General features: G+C 35.7%; 1 protein-coding gene across 4 annotated transcripts in view; it reads left to right on the top strand.

Annotated features, from left to right (window-relative positions):
• lilli (AF4/FMR2 family member lilliputian) overlaps window positions 1–13,439 on the top strand; it is a 213,632-nt gene that overhangs the window by 163,578 nt on the left and 36,615 nt on the right. For all 4 annotated transcript variants that reach the window (XM_074098528.1, XM_074098526.1, XM_074098527.1 and 1 more), the window contains 2 exons: window positions 949–1,044; window positions 2,759–2,816. In XM_074098528.1, the coding sequence (XP_073954629.1) occupies window positions 949–1,044; window positions 2,759–2,816 (154 nt within the window). The remainder of the gene's footprint in view (window positions 1–948; window positions 1,045–2,758; window positions 2,817–13,439) is intronic.

Raw genomic sequence — 13,439 nt, forward strand, 5'->3', positions numbered from 1 at the left:
AGTGTCACATTGATGTTACATAATGAGCGATTTGATAGTGTCACGATGGTAAAAAAGTTAAAAATAATCATACTGACCACTGACTTACTGAGTTCATTGTTCATTTGACAAAAAAAAGATGTCAGTATTATTAAACTTGTAATATTGCTTAATAGTTGCGTAATGTGCTTAGTCAATTGATGATTTTTTTAACTGCTGAACCGTTAAACTCTCGTTAATTAATACAGCCAGTTTCGTGGAGTCAAATATAACAGCGAGAGATGGAACGAATCTCCTACAGTATTGTTCCAACCACCAAATTAACTCTATATTTATAAACTCTGCCGCAACCTTATGTTAAGCTATTATCCTGCCTGACTACAACGCAAAATATACTAGATATTGTTACCCGATTTTTTTTATCAAATATCCCATCTTACATATAACATTTTTTTAAAATTTTCATTGTTTTTTTATTATAAATTATCAAGTTTTGCCTCTATCTCACTATTCTCACCTGATGGTAAGTGCAGATGCACTTAACACTTTTCCAGGCCCCGCGAATTTATATATGCTATTCGTACCACAAAATGAATCATAGTTTTATATTGTTTAACTATGAGGGATTATTTTAAATCGAATGATATGTTTAGCGATTTCAATTGATTTTGTACCATATTCTAATTTGGTAAAGTTGCATATTTGTGTACATTTATGTGGTCGCTATATGCACTATGCCTGGAAAAGGGTCAAAGATATAATTCATTGGTTCAGTAACAACTTCTATCTGACCTTGAATAGCCCTAAATTGTATGCGGAAATAGTATGCGGAAGCAAATTCCATTCCTTAGAGATTTCTAGAGGTGGGGGAGGTTTTTTAAGAGGTTACTTCTTTTACAATACTAATGAGATGTAAGAGAATAGTTGAAAAGCCTATAATATTGTTTAACTTGTGTTTTTTTTCCGCAGGAGATGAAATCTCTACCGCAGCCGCTATCCGTCATAGCGGCAACACCCCGCAAGGAGTTGGATAACAAATTCATTTTTAATCCCTACACCAATAAGGTAATAATGGATTAGAATGAACTTAGCAAATTATCTTAGGAGGCTACGCAAGCATGCTCGTAAAGTTTCGTTACATTGACGCTACAGCGTAGCATAGCGCTACAAGTTTCACTGCATGTTATTACAATTAAGTCTCTCAAAATTGTTGCCATGCGTAAAAATTTGACAGCTGCGAAAATAATGGCGTCTTGATTTAATTCCTACTCTTATTGTCACCTTTAAATGACGTCACATTGACTTACTGATTGGTTGACAAGACCGCGATGGCCACTTATTGTAATGTGGATGACGTTGCGTTCAGTTCAAATATGCTAATCGTCGTACTGTCACTTTTCGACGTAAGTATTCGCGGCTCTTTCTGATTTATTGGATTCGAAAGATACAGAACGAGTGACAGAAGATTTTAATTCAGTTAGTTATAAATGAAAGAGCGTGTAATGAGCGTTAATTTATTAGCTAAATAAGACTGCTATTTCTAATAACATACCCTTTTTATCTACACAACTTTTTGCAAGTTGCACAAATTAATAATGAAATCTTAAAAATTTTAGCACACCACATGTTGAAACTTCGAGTACTAAATGTATAGTAAACCTGCATTTGTATTTATCTGACATGCCGTGAACGCCTTGCCTTCCCAATTAATAATGTCAAAAACTGTTAGAATTCGGATGAAGGGACCCTGTCTTTTTAATAACCTTCATGCTCTGTAAAAGGATTCCATCAAATAAGGTAAACAGACAAAAATAATTAATTTAATTAATTAATTACTGACAAAATTAAGGTTAATATGACGACCTGTGTTTAAAGTAAACTCAATGACAAGCGTCCTTTGATGGCAATAAAACAAATGAAAATTTCGAAACGGGAAAATTTATTTAGAATTACGCGCTGTGGTTGTATGTAACGTTATCTTCATGTTACTTAACTTAAATGAGTAAAAGAGGTGGAAAAAATACTTTACAGAGTTAAAACGTATGATGTAAATACATATACGTTTATAAGCTTGTGTTAAACAAATCTGTACTAACGCAATTCACGCGATCCTATTGTTATAGTGAATTACAACAATTTAAAACCTCGACTGTTATTATTTTTTTATATTCGTTCCTACTGTAAAATAATTGGCTCTCTTAATTGGTTCTACGTTACATGAATGTTTTATAGTTTTAATACTTAGCTTGTGTAAATTTATTAGCGCAGTGAACAATAGGTAAAAAGGGCTAGATTGAAATGATATATTAGTTGTTGTAATTTGTAATGTTTCTTTCTTAGTTTTTGCTTGCTTTTGTTTAATTTCTTTTATCTATTGTAGTAGTTGAATTGATGTGACATTTGGCACGCAGATAAAGATTAGATGTACATTTCTCAGCAGAAATAGCTTAAAACACCAATCACAGTTTATGCAAAACTTTATTGAAATTATAAAGAACTTGGCTTGAAGAATAAAATCACTTAGCTAATTTTTATAAAAAGAAATATATATCGTGTTTATATACAATACAATACTACTCTACTAGGTAGGTAGTACTAGATTTTTAAAGTGCTATCTCTATGCTTTTGAAACCTTAAATCTTGTCTGTTGGAAATCGGAACCGATTACCTGTCTTTTTGAAGATAAAAGGAAAAAACATAGATAGGTATACTCTTATTTTAATTAGAACAGTTCTGATTTAGAGAACGTAATATTTAAATCAACTTCTTTTCTTCCTAGGTGCAAGAGAACCCCCAGCTTGTCAGCAACGATCTCAAACCTACTCTTCCTAAACCCGGTAAGTCTTTATCCTAATCAAAAGAATAAAGAGTTCACTCAAAGTTACTAATTAATGACGTAATGTATAATTTGATTGCGCCGTTTCTTAACCAACACATCATTTTCCGAAACATAGTCTGCATCGAAATTTTGAAGATCTCATGTAAAGGAATTAAAATTTTCAGCAACCAACTGAGACTATAGTATTTTTCGGATAGGATGGGTACGGTGACACATATGTCATTAAGCAATTAAAGGGTTGTGACAATGTAAATTCGAATCGATTTATTGCGATTCTCGATTAAATATGCTAAGGGTGTGTAATCGATTTTATTAGTGATAGTTTATATTTTTAACTAGTTTTGCCTGCGGCTTCACCCGCGCAGCAAGTGTTTTTGCTAGTCTATCGGGATCTCACAAACCATGCGGTCTTCTTTGGCAATATATCAAAACTAATAACGGTAATAAAATTAACAAAAACCGTAATAACAAAATTGAATAACAAAGTAACAGTTCAAAACATCAAACAACACGAAACACTCGATACAAAGACCTTCGCTCTCGTACTAATTGACAGATGATGCAAGTCAAACGATTTGACAAGATTGTGGAATCGATTCGGTCGATAAGCAAAGTCAAGCTCTATTGAAATAGAGATCCGTTTTACGCGATGAAAGTTGACGAGATTAAAATTTATCTTGTTAGTTTTAAAACATAATAATATATTTTTGAGTGATATATTTTTAAGCTATGGAGATATTATTTTTTTTTTGTTCTTTCGGGTCTCAAGTATATTTTTTTATAAATGATTGGCCTGAAACGTTCATGGCGTGGAATGGAAAAAACGCAAGTGTCACCGTATGGGTACGGTACCGGTATCGGCACGGTACTTTTCGGATAGGATGGGTCCTATCCGAAAAGTACTATAGTGCATGCTGTCTAATTATTTTTACAGGTCTTACCTACATCCATTAGAGCCCTAATAATGATCGTAGACCACGATGCCCTAAATAGTTAACACCGCTACTGTGGTCTACACAAATTAACCGAGCAAAGACCTTGGAAACTAAATAAGGTGTCTAAACGTGGATTCCCACTAAATTAGAGTTATTTTTCTACAAATTGGTCCAAAAACAATTAGCAGCGGGATCTATGAAACGAGCTTGTTATATCATCAAAATATGACTCACCCTTGACCCCATTTTTGCACCCTGTTTTGAATCCGTGAAATGGACGTATCCTTGTTAGCGTTTGACGTAGGCCGATGGAATAGCGTTTAGTTTACGGTTAGTTAAGTAATACGTTTAGACGGTGAAAGGTTTTGGGTCGTATTATAGTTCTGCTTCGTATGGATTATTCCGATTCTTAGTTATTCTGCTACCAGTTTTCAGTAGGTACTAAATAAGCTGATCTTGGCCGAGACTGCTAATAAGTAGATATAACTGAGCGCGCCGGATACTTCTTCCAATTTTTTACGAACGTCTCTAGTAGCTTTATATAAAGCATAGACTATATTATTGATGAGCTTAGACTGATACTGCGAATTACGGTGATTGCTTACCGATTCACTGTTACGTCCCCATCGGCATCGACATTTTGTGCTCAATCATTTAATTTCTTGGATATATATATAGAAATAGCTAGGTCTTTTATAAAACCAGTCCTTAGCTATCATCGTTGCTGTATCCTCTGAAAACCTAATCCTTAACCGTGGTTTAAGACATAATACGGTGTATCTGGCCCCGAATTAAGGCGTAAACCCGGCAGCATAGCAACCGTTTAATTGACTAGATACCATCCATGGCTGCCATGTAGCCCCTAATCTTTAGGTACGATTGACTTATCGTGTTTCCGAAAAGATTCCTGCTATTATTAGGTACATTCAGAACTATTTTTAAATTACGGCATTGGTTTTTTTTAAAATCCGTCTACGTGGATTTAAAAGTGACTTAAAAGATTTTAAAGATGGTTTATTAATACGGTTTTAATCTTGATTTCGTGATCACTGCATAATATGAGCGTGTATAAAGCTGAAACATTAGGAAACGCTAAAAATCACGTCTGACCCAAAGCGTCATATCATGTGCTCTACGTTGTAGTTTGTACCTGCCTGATAAATAAGTGAAAGTCGAATTTACTCGTAAGTATTTTGTTTGGAAATAACTACGTCTTTTTCCACGGAAAAATTCTAGACCGCGTGACTCTATTTTATAAAGAAACAAAATGATCGTGTAAAACAACTTACGCTCGTTTTAACCAACCAGCAAAATAGTCTATTGTTTATAAAAAAATGCAGCGCCAAATTTTTCGATGCGCGGACGAACGGGCAAAAATAAAGGGTGTTATGAAATATTAAGGGGCAGTTTACACGCCACCTGGCGGGGACGTGAATAAATAAAGTGTATAAAACATAACGACGCGAATGCAAGGTGCACGTTAAACGCGACGGCACGTTTTTAATTGTTTGACGTGTGTGTGGATTTCAGCGGAATGGTCCAGATGTTGCTAAAGGCTAAAGGATTTGTGGAAGAATCGTGGAAAGAATATCGCTTTCGTAAGTTAAATACGATGAAAGTTGTTTTAGTTTTGTTTTTAAAGACTATTTTTAGATACACTTTAAGGTTATTATCATAATTTTTCGTATTATATGTATTATCAGGGGTACATGTATAATGTATTCCTGCGTGTGCCCATGTGGCTTTATGCACACTTCTCCTTTTTGAACGTAATGTAAGGGTAATTTGAAAACTGACCAAAATTGCTTTATGAAATCAAGTATATCGTTAACGTCACCGTTCTATACCCCGTCTCACACAGGCTAACCACAAGTGCACCGATAATGCAAGCCAGGCTGCCACTAAACCACGCCGTCAGAAGCGGTAAAGCGAGTGGAGACTCTTTGTAATACGTGTACCGTACCTTGATAACACCAGTCGTCCGTGTAACGCGATACGGATGAGTCTGACAAAAATAACATCCTGTATTCCGATGACAGTATTTCTCAATTGAAAAACTCCTGCCAGCTAGCCTATTGTCTAGCGAAGCACGCAATGAACAGAGAAAATCAGAGAAAGTCGTAGTCGGGTCTTAACCTGTCTCTTTGCGGACTAAAAGCTTTACTTGCTCATTTTAACTTAAAGTTTTAATTTAACAGCTCTGTATTTAGGCTACCAGTAGGTGAGTTTAGCGACAGGCAGGATACTCGGTATCAGTACTTAATAGAAATCGTCTAAGCTGCCACGATATGCTTTTCTACCGGATATATATGTAATGTAATTGTAAAATGTAACGTACCTATAGCCTGCTGTAATTTAATCTTGTATATTGTACTAATATTGCAAAGATAAAGAATTTGACTGTATGTTCGTTCGTTTACATACATATAATGCTTAAATTAAAAAAAAAAATAGTACCAATTTCAAGAATTATTAACCTACCTAAGTCACAGTCAAAACATCTTTATTCAATTTGGGCACTTACAAGCACTTACGATCGCCGAAACACCTCTGCACTGGTTTGGAAGAAACCTCTGCTGAGAACAAATTGGGACGATAATCAAGGAGGTATATTTTACTAAGGGCATACAGGAGAATTAACAAACTGCTATATTGTCACCACTCTCCGCAAAGGTCTGATCCCAACAACGCAACTGAGGGTAGATGTTATCACGATTCTGGCAATCACCCGTGAAGCCGGCCGGCGGTCGGTCCGGCGCGTTCATTATTATTCAGTTAGCAAGCGAATATTTTTCCGTGCGCACTTGTTTTATGTGTAAACTGCGCAGGGTTGACATTAGTGTTGTACTTGGAAATAGTTATTAGATAGTACGTTACTAGATAGTAGGAAGGTATGAATGTTGCCTTTATTTCGCCATGAACATTTTGTTCAAGGAAAAGATCGTCAGGAAATCTATATATGCCCACAAAACTTCAGCCCGAGCCCTCTAATTCAGAAGGGTAAGTTTAATAAGTGCCAATGTTAGGCTAAGTTATGAAAATATACTAAGTATATCAATTCATAGATATCGTTTATATTAAACATAGATAATTTCTGCGCTGCGTACTGGTTAATAATGTACTGTAGCTGCAATCAATGGGTTAAGAGGCATGCATTATTAACGTACATGCGAACGAAAGTTGTAAAATATCAACTTCCATTTATGGGTCAGATATTCGAAATCGGTTCACCTTTTAACCACCTTAAACGTTACCTGTTTATATTACGTTTTCTATATAAATTGTCTTAACTTTCGCCACTATACGCAAACCTTTAATATTACGTGTTTGGAAACTTTTATTTCTAATTTTAATCAAATAAATATACCTTTGAAGAGGGCCGGCCGTGTCTGCGTGTTGCTTCGTAGCTTGGGATCATGTGGCGGTGTTGCATCCGAAGATATACCTAAATCATGCTGGTCTCACTGCAAGCTACATGTTTTTGTTTCTGACAGTATACATATATGCTCTTAAGTAAATAAAACAGACACTGCGTCACCTTTATAGCTCTCAATGAATTTGCTTTTCGTCTCGTGCAACAGATCGCTCACAAAACCCTCTATAATAGAATAGCCCGCAAGACTAGGTTCGCCGCAAAAAATCTAGGCTAAAGTCATTTGTATTCAGACAATGAGGTTCATTCTCTCCGAGCCTAGACGGTACATTATTTAAGATGTATTCGCCCGTTTATACGGGGGGTGGGGGGTGCGAGCGTGACAGGTGGCGTCGAAGGGCGCGATCCATCATTCTTATTCGTTTTACACGTCTCTGGGTTCCCGCATGTGACGGATACGACATGGCGTCTCGTGGTAATAGTATCGGTTGAACGATTGGGTGTTCTTTTCACGATTCGGTTGGCCGTTCCGAGTTAGGAGTGCGATGGCGGTTCTGAATTTTTGCCTATCTTTTTTAAGGGCATAATTTCTTCATGCCCCTGGCAACTTCAAGCCTACAAATCAACTACTAAGAGTTTTTTACAAGTCTTTTGTGATCTGTCTGTATTGTGAAGTGAAACATTTTCGTTAGCTGGAGAGTAAGCGGAGCAAAATAAACAATTGTTTTATATAACATCAACCGATGGCACCTAACATTCTAAATGTGCACAGACTGCATTATAGCTGCTATTATCAAAAGCGACCGACACGCCACTAGCCGCAAGCGGCGACCGAACCAATCGACAATATATTACTGAATCAGTGTTACCATGTTAGTCGTTTTTCGGGCAGTTTGGACCAATCTTTTGACACATTTAGCAACAAACTTTAAGTTTCTTTACTATTTGCTAATTATTTTCATTTTTCAATCAATAGGTACATCAAATCACATGGTCATTTTCTGGTATTACTAGTAACGCGCTGCTAAATTTAAACAGGTATTATATATAAATTCAACACAAATCTTCATTAATTCATTTCAGTAAAAGCAATAATGTAGTTTAAAATGTATAGGTAAATTTATTTTAGATGCTGAATTATTAACTAAAAGTCTATTTTTGCCCATCGGTTCATACATCTCCTTTATTTTTTAAACGTAACAGCTATTGACGTCCTCACTGAATGTACCGAAAGGTCGGGATACTTTGACCCAATTCAGATTACTTTGGCCTATATGAAAACCACATAAAAACATAAAATAAAGTGTAAAATATAAACGTGATCGATCAATTAACATCAACCACATCATATGGCAAGAGAGCCATATTCTCAAAACAATAATAAAACCAGGACCGAGTTATATCCAAGGACCAAAGTAACGCTTCAGGGCCAAAGTACCCCGACCTATGGAAGTATGCATAAAGCATTTTCACATCGCAAAAAAAAGTCTTGTTTGTTTTTCTATTGTTATGTCAATTTGAATGTTTTATGGCGTTAAATAGATGTATTTTCTTTCTTTCTTTCGTTCTAAATGATACAAAAGTTAACAGTATCTGGCATATAATTATAAAAATATTCAGCTACTCCTCTCACTGAATTGGCAACACTAGTAGCCGCAGACGGCTACCAAAAGCGCGCAATCACCGATATATTATCGAGCGCGCAATGTCCTTGTGTGAAAACGCTCTGCGGTGTCGCGGCGGTCGGGATCGCTCCCCGCCGCTAAATCGCATAATAATTTTATTAGCCAGCGCAAGATGACCTGCGCAGCCTTTAATTATAGCGGGCTGAGTGGTTTATTGTGTTTGCGCGGGGGCTCTCGTTTAATTGGTGCCGTTCTGTTTCGCTGCTCCTTCGTGTGTGGTACAGTCGGTGCTTGAATATTGAATCGCAGATTCTTGCCGGTTACCTTATTTTGATACTGTTGAAGGCAAATACTTTTTTGTAAGCACATAATTTTTGTGTTAACATGAAAATAAGACTTTAGATCAATCTTTATTGTAAAGTATGAAAGGTGATGTCTTACTTGCTAAGCTATTTTTTTTTATTCGACTGGATGGCTAACGAGCAAGTGGGTCTCCTGATGGTAAGCGATCACCACCGCCCATAAACATCTGCAAACACCAGGGGTATTGCAGACGCGTTGCCAACCTAGAGGCCTAAGATGGGATACCTCACGTGCCAGTAATTTCACCGGCTGTCTTACTCTCCACGCCGAAACACAACAGTGCACAAGGTCCTAACACCTGCAAAAATATGCAAAAATTTGTGCTATGCAGTGAAATAGATACATTTAAATGTTAATGTGCCAGCCATGGCTTAATTTGAGCACAAACGATACAATTAAGCTTAATAATAAATAATAAATGTTACTTTAAACATTGTTGCCACAAGTTAGTGATGTCGTTGTCGTATTAATAAAATAGCTTTCGGCATTTAAAAAGTAACACACAAAAACGGCCGCAATTTGAGAATTTGAACATAATTTGTAGATAATATTATTATGAGTTTATAGTTAATAATTATGTAGATCTTTTTAACGAACTAATACATCCAGGAACATAAATTCGCTTATTTTTAAAATAAATTGCAGTTGTTTTTTTTCGGCGACTGTACATATCTGCCACCTGACGTCAGGGGTCGCGAATCGAACGTCGAATGAAAAATAAAACAGCAAAAAGCGCGAATTAAAATCGTACGGTATTTCCTAGACTGCGCCATTGATTGTTCTGTTCCATACATCCGCCTGCAGTCGCCAGGGGTCAAAAACCTACGTCAACACGGTTCTTTTATGATTTTTTACAATCCATACCGGGGCAGGCTTTATATGAACATAGGCGCCAATCGAGTCTTTATTGTCTGAATCTAGTGTTTCACAAAATAATCTTTTTGCATAACGTTGATGCCAAAGATTTGAAAAGTTATAATAAACTCTTTTTTTTTTCGAAGTAGATTAGGGCGACAAAGAGAAGACATTATACGAAAGCACTATTTCCCCTGTACTTGTCATATTCTTGACGTAAGCTAAAAACTGACAAATATTAGATTCGTTTTCATCCATTGTCTACTCTATCTTGTCGATGTCTAATAGTTTACTTAGAAGTTTTCTTGAAACGATTTAATAAAAAATAATTGGACAATCCCTGATTGATAGTATTACATCAGGGCAAACAATTTTATACCAAAGAATACGATCTTAAATAAACTACACAAAACTTACTTTATGATAATAAACGAATGAAAAAGGTTCTGCTACACTGCCAAATAAATGTTATGTTATGTGTGCAATACACTGTGCAGCTAACTAAATAAAAACCACTTTATCTGGGTGTTTTTTATGGAACACCACGATTGCCAATAACCGATAAACGATATTTTAATAACGCTGCCTCTAAAAATATCCGTTATTCCGATACCTATTCAGATTTCATTTCCTAAACCGATGTTTACTTGTTATATTTTTTATTTATTTGCCGTTTTAGTTGGGAGTGAACTGAATACTGAATTTAAACACTGTCTCCGTAATATATCTCTCTTTTTTTGGCACAGTGAGGAGGGATGAGATGGTTAGATTAGTGATACCATTCGATTGCCGTTGAATGATTCGGAATAGGCTGAGTCCTGGTAGTGACATGTTCGCCAAGAGCCGGTATCGGTGAAATAGATTTGTTCTATTATGTTGACGTCTGTTCGTTATTTGTCTGGGATATGGAAACTTTATTTTAGATTTATTTCATATTCCTGCTACAGTCAACTCAAAACAGTAATACGGCTAAAGTTGCAAAAATACATGTGGATGTATGTAATACATAAGTACATGACCTTAATGTTAAGACTGCGAAGTCTTGTATACATATTTTTGTAACTTTGGTCGTATTGGTCACTTTGTATGTCTGCAAAGCAATGTTAGTTTTTTTATAATAGTTTTCCCAATATCTTTTAAAAAAGTGTCTAGAAATAGTTTTACAATATTCTATTCTTATAATCTCCCTCCAATGTATATTATACATTTACGAGATGTCTTCGTGTTATTTTATTTATTTTCTGAGCCTTTTATGAGTGGCGGCGGATCTTATTTATAACCCAATCTTGCGAGCTACTGTGTAACGAAATGTGTATGTATGTTGTGTAAAACATTTCTTACGTGTAAACAATCAACAAAACTACTCTAAACTACATAAATTATATTATCTAGAATCTGTTAGAGCATGTCATCAAACTATTAACTTCTAAAATACCACTTTTATTATAAAAAAAATAATGTTCAAATTCTGACTGATAATTTTATTAAAATGATAAACAATATTTTAACGACATGTAGTAGTTAAAAATGCCTCTGTGCTTCGGGGTATTTAATTATTCCTTAACAAAGCCCCGTTAATGAGAAAGCGAGTATTGGGTTTCGCAATGAACTGTTCGAAAATATTTGTGTATTTTCGTTCTTGATAAATATTTTAAAACTTTTCCATTGGGTATCGACTACAGGCTGGTGCATTTGTTTTCTATTGAAGCAACACGTTATTATTACAATATAAGTGACCAGGAGTAATGATGGCGCAAACGCAAACACATACAAGTACAGGCTTCATACTTATAACTCCCCCTTGTCACTCCTCCTCCTCCTCCTTGTCGTTGATATCACTTTCATTCCACCACATTTTTCAGCCCCTTCATTAACCAAGATACTATCACAAGGATCCCATTACAGTTTACAAGTTTTACGTAGGCCGAATCGTAAACGACGATGGCCGCTAGGGGGCGCCCCCTCTATGAGTTATGTATTAGGTTAGCTCTCGATACATAAATCAGGATCTCGAAAAGGTGCTAGCTTCTATTGGCAGATTATGCTAGTTTTAGATACGCCTTGAATTGATTTGATATTTCGATAGGGTTTGATTTAGGCCACGAGGAATTTCTGCTATCGTAAAATGAAGCTCAGGTTGCACGGTTGGTTAGTAAACTGATTATGACGGGACCGTACACCCAATTCAGCGATAGGTCACATTTATGGACTTGAAAAATGTAAACGCGATACTGAAGATTCTTTGCTAATTTTGCCTTTTTTCAACACCTATTTCACGAAATAATCAAAAGCTGGATGCTCAAAGGCCCTTTCACAAAGAAATCGCAAAGGATTTGTCGTTACCACGGATTTTACAATGTTTCTTTTGCAAGTTTAAATCTTGTAATTAAGCCTAAAGTAATATCTATCAAAAAATCATCGTTGATATAATGACGACCGGATGGCCAAGTGGTTAGAGAACATGACTACGAAGCTTGAGGTTCCGGTTTCGATTCCCGGCCGGAGCAGATATTTGTATGAATAATACGAATACTTGTTCTCGGGTCTTGGATGTTCAATATGTATTTGTATGTATGTATATTTATCCGTTGCCTAGTATCCATAGTACAAGCTTTGCTTAGTTTGGGACTAAGTCAATTGGTGTGAAGTGTCCCATGATATTTATTATTATTAATCATATAAGTATATTTACTTCCTACTCAAATAGTTTGACATGATTGATATGATCTTAATTTTCTAGTGAACTTTGTTAGGTAAGTTGGAATGTTTGCTGGCCGTACGCGATCCAGTTATAACAAGATTTTATCGATACGCTTCTATATCTGCTTATAACAGATTTTAAGCGAACTCCTTTTGTTTCGCACGCCGGATGACTTCGGATCCGGAGAAAACTCTATTGTGCTGAAATTCTACGGAAAAATGCTCCAGTTCAACACATTTGCGAGTCGAGAACCGATATTTTAGAATTGGTTTGATTTAAATTATGGAACGTTATTTTTGAGTGAATAATAGTTACGCGACAATAATAAATTTGGTAATTACCTACTGACTTTAATGGTATAATGAAAACAAGCCGTCGTTTTTGATAAATATGGTAGTTTTGATTTCCTTAACTATATTTGGAATTTTCGTGCATTATTCATTAGTATAACGTGTCATAGAAGCGGCGTGAATATCAAGTCATTCCGCAAATAAATGATTATAAAAACGCATCACTGTCGATACAAACTGGCTCTCGAGTTTCACAACTTGAATATTTACAGACTGAACGTAGTATATAAAAAAAATCGGTAAAATATATTTACTTTGTTATCTGTCATCCGTTTATTCGAATCATTATCGCGCCTTCAAGGTTGTGCCGATTGTTAGTTGCGTAATGTTATTTTTATAACTGCAAGGTAGAGTTTTAAACCATCGTCTGTAAACGAATGTTATGCTAATTTCAGTTAATTACTGACTGGGGTTTTTTC

This window comes from Choristoneura fumiferana, chromosome 15 (assembly GCF_025370935.1).
Source record: "Choristoneura fumiferana chromosome 15, NRCan_CFum_1, whole genome shotgun sequence".
NCBI classification, from domain to species: Eukaryota; Metazoa; Arthropoda; class Insecta; order Lepidoptera; family Tortricidae; genus Choristoneura; species Choristoneura fumiferana.